The sequence below is a fragment of the Cygnus olor genome, chromosome Z (assembly GCF_009769625.2).
Source record: "Cygnus olor isolate bCygOlo1 chromosome Z, bCygOlo1.pri.v2, whole genome shotgun sequence".
In the NCBI taxonomy this organism is placed as follows: Eukaryota; Metazoa; Chordata; class Aves; order Anseriformes; family Anatidae; genus Cygnus; species Cygnus olor.
This window is the reverse complement of record NC_049198.1, coordinates 29,680,543-29,704,620: the sequence shown is the minus strand read 5'-3', so window position 1 is coordinate 29,704,620 and position 24,078 is coordinate 29,680,543. Positions and strand designations below refer to the sequence as shown.

Here is a 24,078-nt window from a genome sequence, read left to right as displayed (position 1 = left end):
TCCATAGTCTGTTGTTTCATAAACAACCAATTTGCAATACATTTCTATTAAAAATACTTTTATCTAAAACTTTGAATAAAATACAAAATTATAATGCAAAAACTGTGATTTTTCTCCCTGAAAGTTGTAGTAAATTGTTTTTGCAAATAATAATATAAATAGTATCATTTACTTTAAATGAAATTATTCTAGGATCTCCTGTAAGAATTTGGTTTCTACCTACTAAAAATGTAAATACATGTTTTGTATGAAATAGACTACTACATATATTAGTTACCGGCATAAGTTAATTAAAAAACTTAGTGGTTTTGTAAGATTCTGCTTCGATTTTAAGTTTTGGCTATAAAAAAATTAACATCTTTACAGTATTACTTTCTTAACTAGTATATTATCTCTCTGTAGCATAAAAAATGTAGAAATACTCGTTCGTCTTACATATGCTAAGGGTAGATAGACTAAGTGAAACTCACTAATATTTTCTTTCAGTTGTTTTCTTTCGATGTTGTATTAACATGTATCATGATTATTGTAGGATTAATACAAGAAAACAAGATTCAAGTCTAATGCAATGATACATAAATTGTGTTTATGTTTGCAGGGAAGATGGTACCACCGGAAGCAAGCAGTAAAGGAATTGCATGGTACGTTGATACGACTGCTTAATGAACTGTTACCATGGGAACCAAAGCTAATGAAAGCATTTCAAAGGAACAGGTAATTAGCTGCTCTTTTTTTAACAATAGTGCATGGGATGTGAAACAGAACAAAATGAATCTTTTCAAAGCTAATCAATATTAGTTCACTTCTCAAATAAACTGAGTGAATATACTTTGAGGATAGGAGGGAAGCATTGTCAATGCTTTAGATGAAAGGATTATTTTATGTTCCAGACTAAGTGTCTCTAAGTAAAGTTTAACTCCTAATATTTTTTTTTCTCTAAAATGGTCTAGAATCCTTAAGTATGCCTATCTCAATAGTTGTACCACAATCCAGCTAGGATTTGTATTGCTGTTTATTTGGCTAAGAGATTCTGAAAACCTGTATCTACATAACTGGACCAGGACTTCTTATGACACTTTATGTCTGACTACATACTGTCTAAAGCTACCAAAATAGATTGCTTTTGAATTCTCCACAAAGCAATTCAAGTCAATTCTTAAAACGTGGTTGTATCCCTGTGAATTTAGAATGCATCTACAATTATATTTGTCAGTGTAGTGGAGACAGATAAGTAAAGGTGTTAATAGCAGTGAAGATTCTTTGAGATCTAGCACCCATATTCTAAGCCCTGGAGAGATCTGATACTGATTTTATAATGTCATTTGGTATTGAAGATTGGTGCCACTCTTGTCTGTTGTAGGTATAGGTGTTGACCTACAGACATACAGGTGTTGCCCTGGATATGTCCGTTTTGCCACATAGACACTGAAAGAGTAAATATAAGTGTGTGTTGAATTTTAGATAAAGTTAGGCTCCTGCTTATATGTTGAGTGTGAAGGAAGCAACTTACACAGTTACATGGTGCAGAATTAATTCTGAAAATCATAAAATATATTACATTAAAAAGAAACAAAACATATAACACCAATGACAGTAAGAGGTGGTTCCTTAGTAGGTCACTTTATGGGTATCATTCATGAATGAAAGACCTTATTTCCTTATTAGGAAATTTAGGATATTTTCGAACACTTCACTTTAAACAATAGATCAAAGTACAAGTTCTACTCATTTCTATTCTTTTCTGTTTGGGTTTCTATTCATTTTTGTCACTGTTCTCCCTGTCTGTAGCAATTCAGACTCATTTTGGAAAGATACAGGTATACTGGTAGAAGGAATTTCAGTTTCCAGTATAGTGGCTCTCTAGTTTATCCTTTATGTATATTATCCTTTATGTAAATTCTGCTGTAGAGTGGTTTTCTGCTTAGTACTAGTTTTTGTGTATTAACTCTGGCGCTTGTGGAAGTGGCTTCATAGTGTAAAGTGTCTTCACAGAAGTACTGTGTATGAGGTAGGCCTAATATGAGGGGTTTTACTCATGTTGATGGTGATTTTACTCATACTGTTAGCTGAGGTCTGGCATATATGTGTGCTGGTAGAAGCATACATTTCAAGTAGAGGATAGTTTGTGAGGTGAACTTGTATTTCTCATATGTAAGCTCTGTATTGTAACCACAATTTCTGCAGCAATACTAGCCTTGGCATTTCTGTGACAGAACTTTTTGGACAGATTCATACTACACCAGGGAAAGCTCAAGCTGAAAAACAGTCTTTACAAACTGGGTGTAAGGGAGATAGAGATGTATGGGGGGATTCTATATCAGTGTCTCACTCTAGTTCATTAAGCAGCTGCAAGACAGCTGTACAGTACCAACGACAATTTTAAAAAAACGGTGTCATGAAAGGGAAAAAGCAATTGAGTGAAGACTGCTTATGATAGTGTAAGCAGCAGCAGCATCACAGTTCTAGCTGCCGTTGTAGTGTCCAAGGGGCATGTCAGCCAGCTGACTTCTGCTAATTGAATCACAATTAGCCTACTAGGTTGGCCTACTAGGTTTTCAATTGCTGGGCAGAGCTCTTTTCAGCACTGCAAGGCCTCAATATGGATTAAGAGTCTGGAGTTTTCCTTTCTTCCTTTTTGTTGTCTTTAATTAATAGAAGTACTCTTTATGACTGAAATGCTTTTTTCCCCTTCTGAGAGGTACTCTATTCCTTTCAAAATTGTAGAGTGTAGTGTTGAATGGTATTTGAATAGCAGCAAGGTTTAAAAGGAAAAGTCACTGGTACCTACTGATCGGATTTGTTTACTAGCATCACGCCATAACTTTTGCTAAAGAAATGAAGGAAATTCCCATTCAGAAATGTTAATACATGTTAATACAGTAGTGTTTGCCTAGTATCCTGCTGTAGTTCCCCAGTGTACTTCTGTAGTTCTTCCACACCTAGACTTAAAGCTCAAAATCCTAATGATAGAGTTGATGAAGTATCGCCACACTGCATCTTCACACAGTCTTCAAGGTTGTTTTCGCTCAGTGAGAGTGTCAAAGCTGAGAGTACACAGATAGGTCTTACCGGTCCTGATGAACCTCACCTGGGTCTCCATCTACATCACATGCCCATGGGCCCAGGACCCCAACTTCAGGTCATTATGCAGCCTTCAACCTCTGCCATAGAAATGTTAGTTTCCAGCTCAGCTACAGCACTGCCCCTGTCTGGTTATGGGTCTTGCAGATCTTGGCTGACCCTCAGACTGAGCTCAGTCCTGCATCATCATTGGGTCCAACAATGACTGGACTGGGTCTAACCCTGGTGGCCATCACTGGATCTGATCCTGACCTGAAGCTGTGAATTGACTTCCCAGCTTGACCTCAGACCTGCCTCATCACCAGGAACTTGCCTGTTGATTTGGGCTCTTGGCTGAAACCAGGTACCATCTCCAGGCCTGCCCTGTACCCCCACTTGGGGGCAGTAGGATGGTGTCCTGGATTGTGAGTCTTCTGCCCTACCATCTTCAATACTCAGCTCAGCTCCTCCCTTCCCATCCCTTTGGGGACAGCTAGTCATTGCTGCACTCTGTTCAAAAAATTATGTTTTTAACCTATAAGAATGGGTAAAATTAAGGTTTTATTCTTACTGTGACAGAGGCTTGAGTTTAGGTCCAGACTGGATTCTAGATTCTGTTCCACACAGGGTGCTAATTGCTATCACCTTATTCTTTTGCTAATTAATCCTCCTGAATATTTTATTGGTTACCACCAGCTGAATCATGCAGTTCACTGTATTTGTATGCTAAAATATCCCTCGATCTCATCTAAACAATTGCATAGAAGAAGGGACAATGCAAATACGCAGCAGTTTAGGAGGGTCAAGATAAGTGTGCTATAAAATGGATGTGTTTCTGAAGAGTGTTCAAGTGAGTAAAGCAGCTGTGCAATTCCATCACATGCACGTTCTTAGTGGAGTGTGAACCTGTGGAAATGACAGTGGCAGCTGTTCTAATGGCCCAGAGAATAAGAAGTCCTCTTGAAGGAGAAAGGTACATTAAGGTCCCGTAGCTGGGCCAGAAGCATGATGCATTCAAGAAAACAAAATTTACGTAATTCTCTAGTTGACACAGTTTTCAGAGGAGGGAGTAGACTTGTTACAGCTAATACTCAAGTTCATACAGATACGTTTGTCACAGTGCAAAATGAAGTAAGAAACAGAAAATTAACGCAGTTCAACATTGATAGTCATAATTGACTCAGTCTTTTTGCTTATAGTTAGAGGACTTAATGGCATACAATTCATTTTTTTGGTGAGGAAAGAAATATTACTGTTACTTCATATTTATGGGGTTTAGAGACTTGCAGTGCTACCCTGAAAAATTTTGAAGGGCACAGGCAATTAGTTCTACACCAACTTCTTCTGTGGCAGCAAATACAAACAAAAGAATGTTAAAAGAAAGTGGTATTCTTTGGTAAAGTTAGTTTTGTTACTTTCAAGGTCTAGATTGAAGAAGGACTACGATGACTTTAAAAGACATCCAGACCATGATAAATTTACCAGAGAATTGTGGAGTAATGATGAAAGTGAGGTTGATGCTGGCAAAGATTCTTTTGCAATAGTAAGCAGTAAATCTTCAGAGTCTGCAGAACATGTGGAAATTCCCAGAAAAGATCACCCAGACAATGGTAAGCATTTAATGGAATTCGATAGCCTGAACTTGATCCATGAGCTGAATCAAGCTGATTAAGGAAATGAATTTCTCCATGTGAGCTTGCATCATAATTTTTACGTTAGCTACCATTTTGTTAATATTAAAATAGATTTAGACATACATCTGACAGGTGTGGGCTAGAAGGGGGCAGAATATGACCAATATGAGAGTTCTGATTAATGCAAGCTTTCGCCATTTTTAATGCTTAATTATTTCTGTGATCACATAATGTGCCTGCTTAGAATTTAATTTTGTGGTGGATTGACCTTGTCTGGCTACCAGATACCCACCCAGCTGCCCTCTCATTCCCTGTCCTTAGCAGGGCAGAGAAGAAAATAAGATGGGAAAAGATAAGGATTGGTTGAGATAAAGGCAGGGAAATCATTTACCAATTAGTGTCACACACAAAACAGACTCAATGTGGGGAAAATTAATTTAATTGATTGCCAATTCAAGTAGGATGGTCAGAAACAAAGACAAAAACTAAACCACTTTCTCCCTACCCAGGCTGAACTTTACACCATTCCCAACTCCTCCACTTCCTCCTTGCACTGAGTGGCATGAGGTGGGTGGGGAATGGGGGTTGTGGTCAATTCATAGCAGTTTGTCTCTGCTGCTCCTTCATCTTCACACCTTTCCCCAGCTCTAGCATGGGTTGTTGCCGTAGGCAGCAGTCCTTCAAGAACTGCTCCAGTGTGGGTCCACAGGCTACATTCCTTCAGAGTAAGACTGGTCCAGTATCATTGTTTTCCACAGCCCCCGGTACCTGTGAGGGGCCTGCTCCAGTGTAGGCACTCCACAGCCTGTGACTTCTTTCAGGCCGTGTACACCTTCTGTTGTGTAGGGTTCTCCATGGTCTGCAGTGTGGATATCTGCTCCAGCATGATCCTGTCCATGGACTGCAGGAAAATATCTGCTCCATGCCTGGAACATCTCCTTCCCCTCCTTCTCTGACCTTGGTGTCTGCAGGATCAGTTGTTTCTCAGACATTGTTTTCTCACTTCTCTCTCACACACTTTGATGCGAAAGTTTTCACCCTTTCTTAAATACGTTTTCCCAGTGGTGCCACCAACCTGGCTGATGGGCTCAGTAGTGTCTTGCCATGGGTCCATTTTGAAGCCACCTGGATCCGATTGTGTTTGGCACAGGGGCAGCCCCTGGTCTTTTCTCTGTTAAACCAGCCCTGCAGCTCCCCCACTGCCAACACTTCACTATGTAAAACCAATATAAAGCTAAATTGGAAACAATTTGTTTAAAGAAAAGTGAAAGATGTAGTAAGGCTGATTAACAGTCATCACTTCAGAGACTGCTCTTCACAGTTGTCACGACAAATGCTTATTTATAAGGTTTAGGAACAGAGCCACCTCCTTCAGCAACCCCAGCCCAGGAGTCCTTACCAGGCCACTGAAGCCCAGCTCAGTATTCCCAGGTGCCCGGGGTCTCTGATCAGGCTGAGGGGTGCAGCTACTGCTGTCCCTTAGCAGGTTCAGCATGTGGCGAAGCTGAGCATGCATCCCAGAGAGAGAGATGCATATGCACACAACACTGACAGTGACACAGCCTGTCACACAGGCTGCCACAGAGAAGGTGCTGCCTTCAGCAGCACCTATGTTAAAGACTTGCATAAAACATAATCACACAGCTGAGTCCACGTTCCTTTTTGGCTGGTAGAGATAGAAATCCACTGGTGAAGGTGCACACACAACACGCTCTAGGTTCACAAGCACGTGCAGATCCTCTCAGTACTAGTGTGGCCCTCTCTGTCCACCTGGTACCCCTGTCCAGATCCCGTGCTCCCTTACTTGCTTCACATATCCCTGCTACTCACTGCCTCGTCCAGCTTGATGCTTGCTGCAAACACAAAACACTCACACCCTCATCCCACAGGCACTCCACACTTGCAAATTCCCCTGGATGTACCAGCACAAACTGTCCACCCACCTGATACCCCAGCCGGGACCTCAGGCTCCCTTGCTCTACAGCTGGTCCAGCCTGAAGTTTGCCAGTGAATTATATGTGCACACCCCTACACACACCCAGTCTGGGGAAGATTAAGAGCCTTGGGCCCTCTTTTCTAGAGGCTGTCAGCAGGCACACTATCTGTGACCCACACTACTTCTCCAGCTGGCAGTGCTGAGTCCCTCATTCACACCAGCCCCCCAGTAGCTGGTTTCAGGACACACACACCATTCCCACCCTACTGGCTGGAGGCAGAGACAACCCACCACATTCGCTCCAGTAGCTGGCACTGCAGACCAGGAGCGCCTACACCCACAGTGTGACTCCTGTAGTTAGCCCCCAGTCTATCACCCCAGTGTCCCCAGTAGCTGGCACTCCAGGTACAAAGTCTGCAGAACACCTCCTAGGTTCAGGGGACTGTGCCCCCTCCAGCTGCTGATGCTTAGGCCCCCACCCACCCCAGTAGTTGACACTGGGTCAGGGGCACCTACTGCCCTGTTTTGGTGCTAGTACTGGCACCAGATTTCACTCACAAACACAAGTCTCCCAGTAGCTAGCACTCATTCCTTGTAGCACAGACGCACATGGATGGGGTATGAGATTACACAGAGAGATCATTAGGAAAATATTTAATAAGAAGATAAAAGAAGGTGAGACTGACTGTGGTGACCAGACAGAGCGCTCAGCCAAAAGAGAGAGTACTGACTGGCCCTGTTTTACAAGTTATGAGCCTCTTCTACTCCCTTTTCTGCCCACCCTTGTACCCCCACCCCATCTTTGTTACTCGCAGCTGCCCCTTACCTTGCATATCCCTTCATGACTTTGTCTAGCTCTACTGAATCCCACACTCCAGCCCTCTGTCCATGATCCCCCTGGTTTACAGTCTGACCAGTTGCAAAGTCTGTAAAGTCCTTTTTCTCCTGAAAGTGGCACTTGTAGTTTCTTGATAGCCCATCAGTTGATGGGACCAGTGAGACTGTTTCTTGTCATTGTCTCCATGTCTGTTTTGTTAGATCTGTGCCTCTGTATATTTTGTTTCTGGTACCCCCTTTTTCCATTAGTGTCCCAACTGGCCAGGTCCCTGATTAAGTAACTTTGCCTGAATCAATTCTCACGTGCCCTCATCAATTAGAACGTCTGACCAGGTTTGGTTTTCCTCACTTTCCCCCATGCTGATCAGGTTTCTGTCCTTGTATGTTCTTGTTTATGGCTTCCTTCTTTTCTTGTTATCCCCTTTTTGCATTGAAAAAGGTCCTTGACCAGATACCCTTAAAGGAGCAGACATTCTGCTTCCCCATAGCCTTACACTTACAAACTAGCATTTTACCTTCAGCTAAACACTATAAAATTGTTGTATAGAGATATCAATTGGAAACTTGTAAAACACTGTTTCTGTTTTAATATCCTTGCAGATGAAATGAAACTACTAGAGATGAATTTACCTGCAGGAAAAAGCAGACTTCTGAAAAAAGAATCAACTTCTAAAGAGATACAGAAGACACTGCCCAAATCTGTTAAACGACAGTCCAAGCAAAACAGTTGTCTGGATCAAAGCACTAATGAGCTTTCACCAAGGAAGAAAGCTAAGCTAAGCACTAGTGAGGCTGCGGTCCAGAGTTCAGAAAGTAGCCTACAGACAGACAGTTGTTTGACCGAGCTGAAACAGTTTGAAGGGTCACCTCCAGAATCATTTTCCTTGACAGATCCTGCAACATCGGTATCAAGCTTTCTGAAAGGGACCAAACCCATCCAGGCCTTGATCGCCAAGAATATTGGGAACAAAGTGACCTTAACAAATCAGGTGTCACCTTCACCAGGCATAAATGTATCTACTTCTGAAAAGCCAGTGTTATCACCTGTTGAATCATCACTGATAAAACCAGCATTGCCCTGTCAGACCAACTCAAAGACTCCTTTACAAGTGGTATACAAAATGCCAAATGGTCATTGTGTACCAATAGACCTTAACAACAGCTCTGTGAAAATTCAAATGCAACCCGTGATTGACCCTAAAACTGGAGAAAAAGTCATGCAACAAGTTCTTATTTTACCTAAGAATTTTCTTATTCAACAGAAAGAAGGAAAAATTGTGTCCAAGGGCATGAATTCACTACAACAAAAGACTTCTGAGCTGCACTGTGCAACTTTACCAGAAATGACAAATGTCAGTGTTTCTTTAACACCTGTACTGGTAACAGCACCGGCAAATGTTGTCACTCACTCACCAAATACAATTTTTAACAAGAATACCACCAACTCATCACAAGGGACTGGTCCCAAGAACAGCCTACAAACGTTGCCTGGTATAACTTCAGCAAGTAACTTATTATCAACAGTTAAGGTTTGCCAAACTGAACCTGACAAAATCAAGACTACAGTTTCAACTACCACATTCCCTGTGTCTTCGACTTCACCTACTATTTCCACAGGCAGTCAGTCTTTGATATCAGCAACAACATTAAGTACATCCACAAACACTGCTTCTGCCTTGCATTGTCTTGCCTCACAGCAGACAACTGAATCCTTTGAAACTAGGCAAGAATTGAAGACTGTGTGTATTAGAGAATCACAGTCTATTCTGGTTACAACACGATGTGGAAACACAGGAATTGTAAAAGTACAGACAAACCCAGACCAGATTTCATCTACTAGTATATCTTCTAGTTCAGTTTTCACATATGCACCTCAATTTCAGGCCTTTTTGGTGCCAAAAACTACAGCATTACCATCTTCTACTCTTCCATCTGTAGCAACAGCCACATCTGGTCTCCCACATTTTGGACAAACGTGTATTTCTGGATTTACCCCCCCAACAGCTTCTTCTGTTAACATTCCATCTTTCCCAGTTGATTTTAACCAGGCAGTGGAAAAAAACGTCAAATTCACAGTACAGCAGCCTGCTGTTGGGGGCACTTTGGGTCAAGTAATAGAGAACACCAGCCAAGTGTGTCCTTTGTCCTGCATTTCATCAGCTAGCAGTTCAACATCAGCAACTCCAAAAAGTCCTGCTAGTGTGACTAGTGTTGGACAAAATAACACCATCATAACTCCAAATTCTTCCATGCAGCAACAAGGTGATGCTAAAACTAAAACAAATTCTGTTATACAATATGAGTCTAGTTCTAGTTCAGCAACAAATGGGGATTTAATCAGTGGTACTCCAGTCCAGAAACTTACCTTAGTCACAAACCCACCTATTTTATCTCCCTGTGGGGCATCAGGAGTCAATGTTATACCTTCTCTAGCATCCACTGGTATTAGTGCTCAGAAGTTAGTTTTCATTAACACTCAAATTCCCAATGGCCCATCAGTTACTAATCTAGTTGCAGAGTCTCTGAAACATAACCTTCCTTCTTCCCTCAGCAAAACCTTTGATAACACCACAGAGCAACCACAGTTGGTTCTGATCCCGACTACAATGGGCGCACCAATAAGAATACATTCATCACCAACTATTGCTCAAGTAAAAGATGTGAAAATTGGACTAAATATAGGCCAAACCATTGTAAATACTAAAGGCAATGCACAGCAGACTCCACCAGTTAATATATTGCACTCTGCCATTTCTAAGGGAGAAGACAAAAAGAGCATGGGTTTGGCTTTATCTGTGACAAGTAGTAGTAGTTTGGTTCCTGTGTGTTCAAGTTTTGTGAGTCAAAGTGCTGTGTCAGTTAATGAATCTGTATGTGTTGCAGCAAAAGCTGCAAATTCCTTTTCAGTAACAACAGCAAATGCATGTACAGAATCTGTTTCAGTAACACCAAGTGGGACTTCTTCTGGGACACGGCCTACTGTCTTAATTGGTGGAAACGATCCCTCAAGAATAAGGCCAATTCTGGGTAATCGACTGTGTACAGCAAATATTGGAAATACTGTGGGTATATCAACTGTGAAAACAGGACATCTTGCTTCATCTGTGCTGATTTCAACAACTCAGCCAGTGGTATCTCCTCAAAACTTAACACCTACTTTGCAGTTTCCAGTCATTAGCTTGTCTGGATCTGTAGCCACGCCACAGAAAGTGTTACATACAATTCCTCGTTTGGCAGCAGTTTCAGCTCCTCCTCCAGTACCAAAAAGCCAGCTGCCCACACTACTTCAGTTCCAGTCACCTGGAGTTTCAGCTGCTGTGCCAAGTAATGCAGGTATTCATAAACCTCAAAGTGTGTTGACCGCTGCATCTGCAAATACAGGTAAAGTCATTAGTTTTCCTACGTTTTCGTCACTACAGTGCCAGCAGGTGCCTCTCAGTATAGAGAAACAAAGTCATGCTTACACTTCCACCATTCAGATGTGTGCAGCTTCACCGGCTGTAATGAGCAAGGCAGGAAGTCAGCCAAATGAACCTAGCATTCAACAGAAAATAGTCATTAACACCTGTATGCCTTTGGCACCCGGAACTCAGATAATGATTAATGGTACTTGTTTTGTTGTGCCACCACAAGGCCTTGGAGCTGGCAGCCATGTTCTTCTTCTGTCTTACAATACAAAACAGACTCCTCCTTTAAATATTAACCATGGCCAAGAGGCTCAAGGTATACCAATTGTTAATTCAATAACCTCGAAAATCATGCTAGCACCAGGTAATTCACTAAGTTGGCAAACATCAAAACATCCTTTGAAAAACTCTACAAAAATTGTGAACTCTTTTGGGTCTGCAGATGCTTTACCCATTGTTCATGCAACACCCCAGGTATTAGCTACTCCAGCTAGTTCATGTACTCCACTGTCCACAACAACACTGTCTGTGTCTTCAGTGATAAAATCTCCAGCTAATGTTCTAGCTCCATCTTCTGTAGTTTCTGCTGTTCATCCTCCAAATTCTCATTTACCAAGCAACACTTCAGTGTTTCACTTGGACACTTCTATCAAAAAACTCTTGGTTAGTCCAGAGGGAGCCATTCTGAATGCTATAAATACTCCAGCATCAAAAGTTTCTTCAATGTCTTCATCACTGCCCCCTGTGGTTGTGTCCACAAGCAGAAATCCTACCACTGTCTTCCCAACATCTCAATCATCTTGCCTTGATAAACCTGACAAAGCTGCATCCTGAATTTAGAGCAAATGAGCCACTTTGAAATTGCGGGGCATTCTTGACTTTGGAAGTTATAACTGTCGAATAATTTCTTACATTGTTCAAAACAGTTGATTACTCAAAATTACTCAAGATTACAATTCTTTACAGTTTACCTATGGGGATAAGAAGAAAAAATATATTTAGTTTGTCAGAGAGTTGTTTAGTAAAAAGGTCAGAAATGACCAATGATTTCATTAAACATTTTTGAAAAATCTAGCTTTTTGCACATGTTCCATCTTACAGTATGGACTGTTTGGCAGTGTGTTTATGACAGTATGTGTCTTCTTTTTATTTGTCAAATTTATTTTTGATTTTTTTCTGTATAAAATATTTATGCATTGTAAAAAATGCAGTCTATGTTATAGAATTGTACATATTCACAAATTCCTAACAATCTGTACTAAACTGTATGTACAAAGAACTATGCTGTCTTATTTATGTTTTGTTTACATAATGTATAGTTTTTTAAGTATTTTAGTAACTTTGGACCAGTGTACTGTTTAGCAGCAATGCAGAAGAATCTGCATATAATAAATCAAGTTGCTGTACTGCATTGTGTTGGCAATAGTTTAAAATGTGTCTATCTGTTAAACCATGGCAGAACACACACACATATATATGTGTGTCAAATCTTCCTAATGCAGATGCATCTCAGTTTTTGGAATGTGGTCAAATGAAATTATTTAATATCTTCTGCTCTTCTGTGTGGCTTGCATTTCACATGGGTTGGTGGGAGTTGGAAGGAAGGCCATCTTGTTGATCCACCAGGCACAGAGGCATAGCCCATACTTCATCCATTCCTGATAAATGTTTGATTAAATTGCCTGAAGTCTCCAGTGAATGGGTAAGGCTAGAAATGGTTTCACAGACACCAGCCTAAATCACACTGTCTCCTGTTCAAGACTACCTTGTTTTACACTGAGCTCTTGCATCTCTTGAAAATTCATTATTGCCTTTTTTGCAACCTTGTGTTAATTTTTATATATGTGGTAACTGTAACAAGCACATTCATGGGTCTTCTTCAGTCTAGTCGAACTACCCATTTTTTTTTCAACAGGTTTGATGGTATGTATATTTTCTTTAGCTTTTCATTAGTCCAAATCTTTATGAAAGGACAATGCTAAAACATCACATTAAAGGAGGTGTAAATGCTTTGGGCATAGTTCACCTATTGCATAAACTTTCCTTTTTTATGCACTATGTTCAATATGTTGGCTAAGGTTCAGCTTTTGGTCTGATAAAACCCTTGGGTTGTTCTCTGCAGATCAGCAGAGTTCGTAAGTGCCTGCTGCAGTGCATATAGAAATGGAGAAGTTTTTTGTTAACTTTTGAGATTTTGGTGGGACAAAGAAAGGTTTCCTTTCATGAAGCACTTATTTTGTCGAAGATGATAATTTTAGAAGTGCTGTTTTTTTTCTGTTGATTGCTTGGAAGCCAGACTGAGGCCAAATATTTTTGTATATGCAGGATTTTTTGATTTTATTTTATTTGGGGGGGGGGGGGGGTGTTATTTGTTTATTTTTAGAAACTAGGAAACTAGAAGGGAAGATTCCAGAACTCGTGAATGTCAGTTATCTTTCTAATTGTTGTGACTCCAAAGGGGGGGGGATTAGATATCTGCCTTTAGCAGCGTTCTTAGACTGATTTTCATAAAGATGAGGCTTAAGCTTTTGCTCCTTATCCTTTTGAGTTTTCTCCTTCCCCTCTCCATTTGCTGTACACAGTTTGGATCCCATCTTGGGTAGAAGAATAAAACTGCAGCTTACTTTCTTTGTGTCAGCTGCCCTTCATACTGTTCTGAAAAGCGGTTTGGTCACTAGTTTACTGGAGTTCTAGGAAAACAGCAGTAAGAAAAGCTTCTACCTTCCATACGTATCTTCCCATCCTGCACTAATTAAAAAAAAAAAAAAATGCTTTTGTGGATCAGCAATCTCCATCTTATCTCAGGGCTGTGAAAGACAGAAATTGTCATTTTGGGGTGTGTGTGGGAAGGTTTGCTTTTTTTTAGAAAAAGCTCTCTGATACACCTTACCTACTTGTCATTACAGGCATTCTGTAATCTATTTTGAAAATGCCTAATTGCAAATGGTGTCTGCATGCTGGAGTTTACAAAGGCTTTTTAAACATGACAACATTGTACAGTTGAATGCTATAGGTGACTTTCGTTTTTAAACAGAGGAGGGTGCTAGAGGGTGGCAGTTTCTTCATGGACAGATGAGGTACTATAAAACCATGTATTCCAGCAATGCATTTTATTTATATTTCACTGGTAGAACTTTAGGACTGACTTTCATAGATTTTTCTTTTCTCTTAGAGTTGTTTTTTGTTGTTGTTAGTTTGTTTGTTTTCCTCTTACATTTGCAGTAGAGTGAATACCTACATTGTTAGGAAAACTTAAGAGTAGGTTCTACTATTGCAGGCTGTTTGGATGGAAAAACAAGTCTTGCCTGACATTTTTCTGTGCCAATGTCATAGAAAGATGTCTGCTATAATTCATTCTAAGGAAAAGCAAAGTTACAAAAAGCTTTACTGAGGAGCAGAGAACTCAAGTTACTTATTGACTTGTTAGAAATTTTCTAGATGGTCTGATAAAGTTTTGTAATTTTTTAATAAATATTTTTTAATTTGACAAGTATAAACCTTACAACATGCAAAGTTTGACTCTGGAATTTTCATGGACTTTTATTCTCTGTTGGGCACACATTCAGATTCCAAATACTATTGGGAAAAAGATGGATGCTACTGTATTTTGAATGGTTTGAATGATTCTTTATTTTGTGAAAAACGAATCTGAGTCATTTTTTTGTGAATAAAATTCCTCATCCCAGCACTCTTCACTGATAATATATATGTTGGTCAAAGGAAGACTTTCTTTCAAACAAAAGTAAGTAGCCATTGAAAATTTGGAATGTATCATTTCTTCACTGTACCAAGTGCATTGTGCTACTTACAGCACAAAAACAACTGTATAAAGGAAGACTGTATTCACAAGGGCAATGAAAAAGCAGAAGTGCGTGCTTTTTTACTTGAAGAAAAAAAGACATTCACTTACATATATAAACTAATAAATTATATAGAAATCAATCTGTGAAGAAAACATGTCCAACTTTTCAGAGCTTGTAAAATGCCTTGCATTTAGACCACTTTAAACACTCAGGTATTACATACAAAATTTTGTTTTTATTTATGACCTTCAATATTTTGGATGGTATCTTTGATTTTTAATTAAATGGACATATTTATACAATAATTTTGCTTTGCTTTGAGTAGAAAATTATATTCATTTTACCTCACTGTTCAATCCAAGTATTGATGTATACTTATCCATGCATGTGTGTGCTGCCATTTTCTTCTAGAGATCCTGCTTCTAGAAGCAATTAAATTTCACCAGTCTTGGCATTCACAGAAGTGTCTTTTGAAACTGAGTGTGTTACTGTCAAGTCATTCAAACCCAGTCTGATTTGACTGTAATATAGGTAGGAGTTCAATGGGAAATGTAAATGCAAAAATTCTCCTGATAAGCAAGTGAAGAAAAAAAAAGGCCTCATTTAAGTAGGTCAGAAAATTACTGAATGTTGATATTTGAAGGGATGCCACAGCATCAAGGTATTCACCACAGAGATTGTTTCATAGCTGTTTTTGCTTATGTTTTGTGGTAGTGCAGAACAGTAGTAGTCCTAATTGGCTTTAAAGTAAACATATAATTGCTGATTAAAGTATGAATGTTTGTTATAATGAGGCTGTTTTCTTTAAAGAGAACAGCAGAGGTGCTCACAAAGGCTAAAATTCTTGTAGCCTTTTCTCTGCAGCTGCACATGAAGTCCATGGAGAAGAGAGAGACTTTGTCAAAGATGGTTTAGGTGAAGCAACTTGTGTCTTCTGTAACATCATATTTCTGGAAGATCCTCAGTGTTCATTAGCAAGGCCAATTGTTCTTAGGGTACCCAACCCCCTGATTTGGAAGATGGAAATGAGGAGCGAGATGAAACTGGGAAACTGTAAGTGATCTCCTACGTTTTGAATATTCCTAAGTCTGTGGGGCCAGACAGGATTCATCCACTGAATGAGCTGGTAGAAGTGGTCACCAAGCCATTGTCAATAATTTACCAGCAGAAAGGCGGTGGATGTTGTCTACCTGGGTCTTAGTGAAGTGTTTGACACTGCTTCCCACAGTATTGTCCTGGAGAAACTTGCTGTCCCTGGAGGTATTTAAGAGAAGTGGATGTGGCACAGGGTTTAGCGATGGGACTTGGTGGGACAGCTTAGGTTGACAGTTGGGCTTGATGATCTGGAAGGTCTTCTCCATCCTCGATCATTCTACAGTTTTATGAAAATTCTTTTGCTCTGTATTGAAACATGGTGGCTAGCCACCCTAAGCAAACGTGACTTTAGTGATGGCAACTAAGAGTGTTGGTGCTGGATCAAAGTAAAGGTCCATCTTTTCTCGGCATCATGTCTTTTGGAGCAGTCCAAATTAGTATAATAACAGGGCAAGCAGCTAGTGACATATTTCCTGAATACTCTTCTAGTATCCAATAATTTGTGACCCAGCATCTCTCCCTCAGCCAAATGTGTTTTTTTGGTTGGTTGGTTGTGGTTTTTTGTTTTCTTTTGTTTGTTTGTTTGTTTTTGTTCTATTTTTTATTTTTTTTTAATTTTATTCAATGGCTCTCAATGTACTTTTCATGATGAAATTGATCGATCCTTGCTAGAATTCTGCCTAAACACAGATAAGCTATTACCATCCACAGCATCCTGTGGTAAAGAGTTTTCCACATAATGTGTAAATAATCAGTTTGTTTCTGAACATGACAGCAGCTAATTTCATTTGATGCTAGTAGTATTTCTAGTGGGAGACAATAAACCTTCACTCTTTATTAATTTTTCCGTGCAGCTTATGTGGACCTTTGCCATGTCTCTTGATGTCTCTTTTCCAGAATAAAGAGGCATAGTCAATTCAGTTACTCTTGAGATGTGGGATTAGAATAGTGCACATTTCTAAAGATACAGGAGCACTATGAATCTGTCCTGTACTGACCTCTTCATAGAAATACCAGTTATAAACCAAACACACTTAATTGTCAAAGTAGATTTAGCTTATTCTATAAAACTACACTCACTTACAAAACATGATTTTGAAGACATGACGTTTAAATGAGATTATTAAAACCAATGCAAGTCTGGTGCTCTCCTCTCTCTCTGTAGTCCCTGCTTCCATTTGGTTTAGCTCCTTTGAAAATGTAGAACAAGCTAAATTCTGTAGTGATTTAGAACACGATGATTTTTGGACTCCAATGATTTTTGTGCATAAGCTTTTGGACACAGAATACAAAGTTAAGTCTGTATATTAGGTGCATGATCACTCTATTCATTGGAACCCAAATAAAAGTTTTTGAGTTAAGAGGCTGCTTTTACAAATGTGACAGATTATGTTCTATTTCAAATATTTGCCTTGAAACATAAAATAATCTTTAAGATCTTGAAGATCTTTCTTCCTTTCTCAAAATACTAAATTTGCTTACAACTCTCTTTTTCTCACTAGGGTATCTGGAAAACAGAATACTTCGTTGTTACATATATGATTGGTTCAGAAACTCTGCAGGAAAGCGGTGTTCTTACAGTGTCTTTTATTTCAGTCTCAGCTACACATTAAATGGAAATGTTATGTAAAAGGTAAGTAAAGGAAATGTAATTAATTATATTGCTTATGATGAAATTTATTACACAGAAAGTATATTAAAATGTGCATAAATATAACTTTCCACCTTTTGCAAATGGTGAAAATGAAGTACAGATTTCTTCCTGACTCCTGTTCCACTATCCACTATTTTTACTATCCACAAGTAAATATTAGACAACTAGATTATTGCTCTGTTTTTCCCTATTATTGCTTTTTACCAGAGAAGAAAAATGAATTGGAAAATTAAATTGTTTTCAAGAATGTGAGTGGCACTGACAGGTAGTATTTATAGAAAATAAAAAGTACAAGAAAACAAGGCAGGAAATGAGCCACTGTAACTGATTTTTGTGATTGTCCTTAAGCTTTAGAACTCTGCTTGTCACTATTGGTGTCATAAAAAGAAGACAAGATTCTTCACTAATTACTTGTTCACACTGGTTCCTTCTAGTAAATGTACAAGTACAATATCAGAATATTTTTGCTATCTGTAGCCCATAGGCACCTACTGCCAAGATATACATTGAGATCCTGTCCACTTATGTGCTGCTGTTGACACAATCGTTCCTCACTCCCCTTTTTTATAACTTGCAGCAGTAAAATAGAGTTTCAAAGAAGGATTAATGACTGGGTATAATGAAGAAGTCATAGGATGTCTTGGTTATAATGATAAGAAAAGCTGAATTGTGATGGTATCAGTTTATGCAGTATAATAAACATACAATTTTTAATTACTGGGGAGAAGGAACTGCTTACATCTGTTTAATAAAACAGACTTGTGAATTCACATCAGCAACATGTCAATACTAAAATTATGATAGTTTGAGGCTTGTCTAGCCAGTATCCTGCCATTCAATTACACGTTATGCCCTCAAAATACTGTTTTTACCTGTAGAGTGCAAAGTGGTCTTGGAATAATCTTTGATAGAGAGACTCAAAAAATGGAAGAGGCTTGTCCTAAAGATTTTTCCTTAGATGTCTGCATTTATTGGCCCAAAATGAAAATGATATTTCAGATCCCCCAAAACAAACAAACAAAACTCTTCAGCTGGTGTTTCTTTGAATTTCATCTTGATTCCAAACCCGTGCATTTATGAGAGAGAGAGATCTTCAGTACTCAAATCTGGCAACGGATTAGACAACTATCTCTTCCCCAAGTCATGAGAAAAGTACAGTATAGGAAGGAGCTGTAAAAGCTCCTTCTAGAAAGTTTTCTTTCCCTCTTTGGCCTAGTAATTTGATGCAAAATTGTAGTATTTTGTTCAAAGAACAGCTCACACTTAAACGTGAGTTTCTTACTTTGTTCCATGGAATACCAGCGACATGGTTGGTGCAGCAGCCCAGCCCTTGTGAAAGATGTGGTTTGGGCTGTGCATTTATCCCAGGATCCTCTCACTGTAGTGCCCAGTAGAGAATGCTTAGTGGAAAGGACCACAAATAGATTAAGAATGAGTTAATTTTCCCCAGTATGCATACATAGCCTCCAGCAGTAATTCCAGCAAAATTATGTGAAATTAACCTGGATCGATCTGTGTCATGAAAAAATAGACATTGCAGCCAGAGAACTGGGGACTGGCAAAAGGTGTGTAGTAATTCAGAGAAGCAGAGCAGGAAAAAAAAATGTAGGCATAAAAAGCTAAAACTGCTTCTTTAGCTAAAGCAATGGTGGGAGAGGCATATGAATGCCTGCTAAAAAGCACAAGTTCTAAAAAAAGAGTTGACTGTGAAACACTGTTGTTGCCCTTCTGTTGGTGAGGCCAAAAGCAAGAAATGTAGCGTACATGGAGTGCATATCCTGGGGATTACCAGTGCTGTAAGAAAGACAGCCTTCTTAAGCTGTGCTGACACCAGAAGAGTTCAGGAAAAGATTGCTGGAGATACACAAATATGAGTAACTTATTGCAAGACAGGCATCCTTTTAATCCTTGCAAGGATGACTCTATTGGAAATTAAAGTTGAGGGAATATTCACACATACTATATGACTTTGCTGTTTTACCAAAAATTCTGAATTGGTTTAAAAGTTTTGTAAACAGGGTTACCAGATGAACAACAAGACTAAATCTCCTGCTGTAAATGACTCTAGACAGAAAATCTAGCACTGAAAAGCGTTAGCCTGGACTTCAGTAAGGTCTTTGACACAGTCCACCAAAAGATCCTCAGGGAGAAGCTGTTGAAGTATGAGCAAGGTCAACACTGTGTCCAGTCTTGTTTAGCATCTTCATTAGTAATGTAGATGATGGGGTAGAGTGCACCCTCAGTAAATTCGCTGGTGACACAAAACATGGTGGGAGTGGCAGATTCACCAGAGGACTGTGCAGCCACCCAGAGGGACCTCAACAGGCTGGAGAGGTGGGCTAAGAATCTCATGAAGTCCAACAAGGAGAAGTGCAGATACCTGCACCTGGGGAGGAACAAACCCAGGCACCAGCACATGCTGGGGGCAACCCAGCTGGAAAGCAGCTTGGCAGAAAAGGATCTGGGACTCCTGGTGGACACCAAGCTGAACATGAGCCAGTAGGGTGCCCTTGCTGCTAAGAAAGCTAAAGGTATTCTTAGCTGCATTGGCAAAGTGGAAGCACCACCAGCAGGTTCTGTCTAAACACCAGGAAACACTTCTGTACTGTATTGGTGATGGAGCACTGGCACAGGTTGGCCAGAGGAGTTTTGGAGTCTCCCTACCTGGAGATTTTCAAAACCTGACTGCGCGTGGTTGTGGGCAGCCTGCTGTGGATGTCCCTGCTTGAGCAGGGGGGATTCTGTGTCTAGGAGGGGCAGCTGTTTTTATTTATTTTTTTCCTGAGGGTCAGTGAAGTTATGTGGGACATAAGTGATGGTATACAGAAACAGAAATCAATTATTTCTGCCACGGTAAATGGTAAACTGGCATATATTGAAGGATTAGACCTTTCATTTAAAAATACTCTCCACCAAATGTGAGTGAGTTCTTTTCCAAAATAGCTACAAGAACGCAGCTGATGATGACAAGGTAAATTCAAATATAAATCAGGAAGGAGGAAGGCTGCTTTTCTGCGTAAGCAAGAACACAGTGAACACGATGTTCAGCACAGCAGTCTGTTTCTCCCATCCTGAAATGAGAGCTAGCTGAGTTGAAAAGACCTGTCAAAATTAGTAGTAAAAGGCTAAAGTATTTGTATTAGGCCATCACTCGTGGTCCCATGATGTCATTTACTGATACAGTGTACCTCTCAGGGAAGGAACAAACAAAGCATGTGGTCTAGGCACATGATAGGGGCTGTACCACTAAAATGGTTTAGAAATGTGAGAGCACATCTGATGCTCAAGCACTGTTGCAGTTCTTGGGCCCTGTGAGCACAGAAAGAGTGGAGTGCATTGCTATCACCTGCTATCACTATTGCAGGGGAACAAGAGAAGTCAATAACTGTGTCTTGTGGCTTAGATGTCAATAGTTAAACATGTGTTGTTGGTGGATTCTGCATTGTGCCCTTTTTCTTTGTTAAAAAAAAAAAAGGGGGGGGGACCTGCAGTCTCCAAGTCTCATTTGATGAAGGAATTTGAGAGGTGATTCAGACTTGCCATGAGCACCAGGCACCTGGGGACACGGCTACCCCAGTGTTTTTTGCAACGTCTTTTGCGCTGGCCCAAGAGTGGCACATATGTGGACAAAATTTCTTGAAGAACTACAATTTTGCAGTAAGAGAAGTAGTTCTTTCCGTTTGCTGGAAATTGAACCTTCTTTGAGCCATGGATTTTCTGGGGAAAGAAACTACAGTCAAATCAGATGATTGTGTAAGGGTGTGGAATACAGAGGGTCAATTCCAAAAAGCGCACAAGGGCTGGATGTTAACTGTTAGACAGTAGCTGTAGACATCTTGTTTAACTTTTGCACTGCTACTAGTTGATCTTTTTTACTGTATGTAAAGTTCAGTGCAGAAGTAGGGCCAACAGACAACACTGGAAGCACCTGTCAGTTCTACTGGACAAAAAATATATTTAACGAAATGGTGTGAACAAGTCATTCTTCCAGCTTTGCTGCACAGTTCAGTATGCAGTCAACAGAAATATACATCTTATTAAACAATGCTTCTCCGAAGCACAGACAAACTCACTAACCTTTCCGTTTACGTACAAAGTGAAAATGTTTGCTTATTTTAAAGACAAGAAAAAGCATGTTCCTTAATGGAAAAGTTGTATGTTGTGTAAATATATGGACATATATCAAGAGAGTGATGGATCTTTTACCAATATTAGGCATAAACATGAATCAAGATATGTTGACAATGTTTTACTTAACTGAAAAGTCACAGGCAATATGGTTAATAGCTGCAGCAGGTAGTAAGCCAATGGAGATTACTGAGGTGAACATTCCTGTATTGTCCTGGCAACCGGCTGCATATGCCCGTCCTGTCCCCATAGATTTGTGAGACTCTAAGAAACCAAGTGCTTCCTGGGGAATGTCCTCAGTGCTTTCTTCTCATAGCTCTCTGATGTATGTGGTATATATCTTCTGTCTTTTGGCACAAAGTCCGTGTTTGTTGAGAATTATAGTCGTATTACAGGTGGTTTGTTTGCAGCCTGATTGCAAAGAGGATAAAAACACATGGAGCAGTAGATTTTTGACTTTTACACCCTCCCTCTGCATGACCATATCAGGGGAATTCTAAATCCAAATTTTGGAGACCAGTTGTTACTAACATTGTGCAACTATTCGTCTCACATGAAAGTCTTTCCTGGACATTTGAAAACTCCATACCACAATCTCCATTTCTGCTAGTTGTGATGTTTCTATATATTTCTCTTTCTCTATAAGGGTACAAACTTCTTAGAACATTTCAGCTTGTCTTTGGGCAAGTGCAGAGCGTTTGCGTGCAATAACAGTGCAATAACAGTTTGGGTACATAACAGCTGGTTCTTGCAGCCTGCAACTTGGGCAGCTACAAGTCTCTTGCTTTTAAGTTCTGCCCTGTTCTTTACTGGTATTTTTTAATGGTTTGGCAGCCATCCTCTAAATCTGTATATATTGAGTATAATCTTTCACAGCAATTACAGATATTTATTACCTTTGAGCAAGTATATAATTTACTAATCTATATAAAAATATTAAAAAAGAAACATTTCTAAAACTCTATGTCTTATTATGAGAAGAAGTTATTGAGAGCAGCCCTGCAGAGAAGGACTTGGGGTTTCTGGTGGATGAAAAGCTCAACATCAAGCCAGCAGTGTGCACTTGCAGCCCAGAAGGCCAACTGCATCCTGGGCTGCATCAACAGAGGAGTGGGCAGCAGGGTGAGGGAGGGGATTTTGCCCCTCTGCTCTGCCCCTGTGAGGCCCCACTCAGAGTGCTGCATCCAGATCTGGGGCCCCCAGCACATGAAGGATGTGGACCTGTTAGAGTGGGGCCATGAAAATGATCAGAGGGCTGGAGCACCTCTCCCAACGAAAAAACTCTGGGAGAGCTGGGGATGTTCAGCCTAAAGAAGGGAAGGCTTCTGGGTGGCCTTATTGCTTCTTTTCAGTTCTTAAAGATAGCCTAAAAAGAGATGTAGAGCAACATTTTGTTCAGTCGGATAATGACAGGACAAGGGGGAAAGGTTTTAAACTAAAAGAGGGGAGATTTAGATTAGAGGTTAGGAGGAAATTTTTCACTCAGACGGTGGTGAGGCACTGGCACAGGCTGCCCAGAGAAGCTGTGGATGCCCCATCCCTGGAGGTGTGCAAGGCCAGGCTGGATGGGGCTTTGAGCAACCTGGTCTGGTGGGAGGTGTCCCTGCTGATGGCAGGGGATTGGAACTGGGTGATCCTTAAGGTCCCTTCCAACTCAAACCATTCTATGATTCTGTGATTCTCTATCATTATCACCATAGGCTTACTTGTGTTTAAAACTCTTTTGTTGTATTAAGGTGTTTGTGTTTGCCTGTTTATTTACTGAGAATGAATTGGGTTATTTACTAATTGCATTTAATAACTGTTCTGTTAAAATAGTTTTTTTCTATAACTGCTTTCCTGTTTAATGAATATTGTACAGTTTTAGCTGCCTCCTATTGTAAGATATCAGGCCTTGGCTATAAACTTGCTGATCTGTGTATAATATTAAGTAATAATCTGGCAATTGTTTAGTTAAACGCTAAGTAAGCAATAGCTGCCAAAGTAATGTACTTTAATTTACATGTATCACAACTCTTTGTTTTCTGTTATTGCTCTCCTTTCTTGCCAGGACACCAGTGCGATCATCTTTATACCCACTGACGGGTGTGAAATAATATGGCCTGTGAGCAGAAATTATTAAAATGCCTGTATCTTATTTTATGTTTCATGAAGAATTGTTTCTTTCCAGACACCAGTGATGTGAGGCTGCTGTACAAGACTGCTGTAACATATAGTCGTCCTTGGGCAGGTTAATTTTTAGAACTGCTGGTAGGGAAAATCATTTGTTTTTTTTTTTCAATAGGACATGTAGTCAAATATTTTCTTCCATTTTATGACAGATTCTTGTATATTACTTTCTAGGTAATAGTTTATTTATGTCTTTTTTAAAATAAAGGGGGAGTAAGTGGGGAAGATGTAAACAAAGTTGCCAGCACTTTCTATCTGGCTTATGGTGTGTATTTACTGTTGGTAGATCTGTGAAGGAGGCAAGATGACCACAGTTCAGCACAGTGAATTAATCTGACCATAGGAAATGAAGAAC

At 39.8% G+C, this 24,078-nt stretch overlaps 1 protein-coding gene across 3 annotated transcripts in view; it reads left to right on the top strand.

Moving 5' to 3' along the window:
• KIAA2026 (KIAA2026 ortholog) overlaps nt 1–12,285 on the top strand; it is a 59,082-nt gene extending 46,797 nt beyond the window's left edge. For all 3 annotated transcript variants that reach the window (XM_040541930.1, XM_040541929.1, XM_040541931.1), the window contains 3 exons: nt 599–714; nt 4,483–4,670; nt 8,068–12,285. In XM_040541930.1, coding sequence (XP_040397864.1) covers nt 599–714; nt 4,483–4,670; nt 8,068–11,708 — 3,945 coding nt within the window. In that variant the 3' untranslated portion in view covers nt 11,709–12,285. The remainder of the gene's footprint in view (nt 1–598; nt 715–4,482; nt 4,671–8,067) is intronic.
• Nucleotides 12,286–24,078: the final 11,793 nt, after the last annotated feature.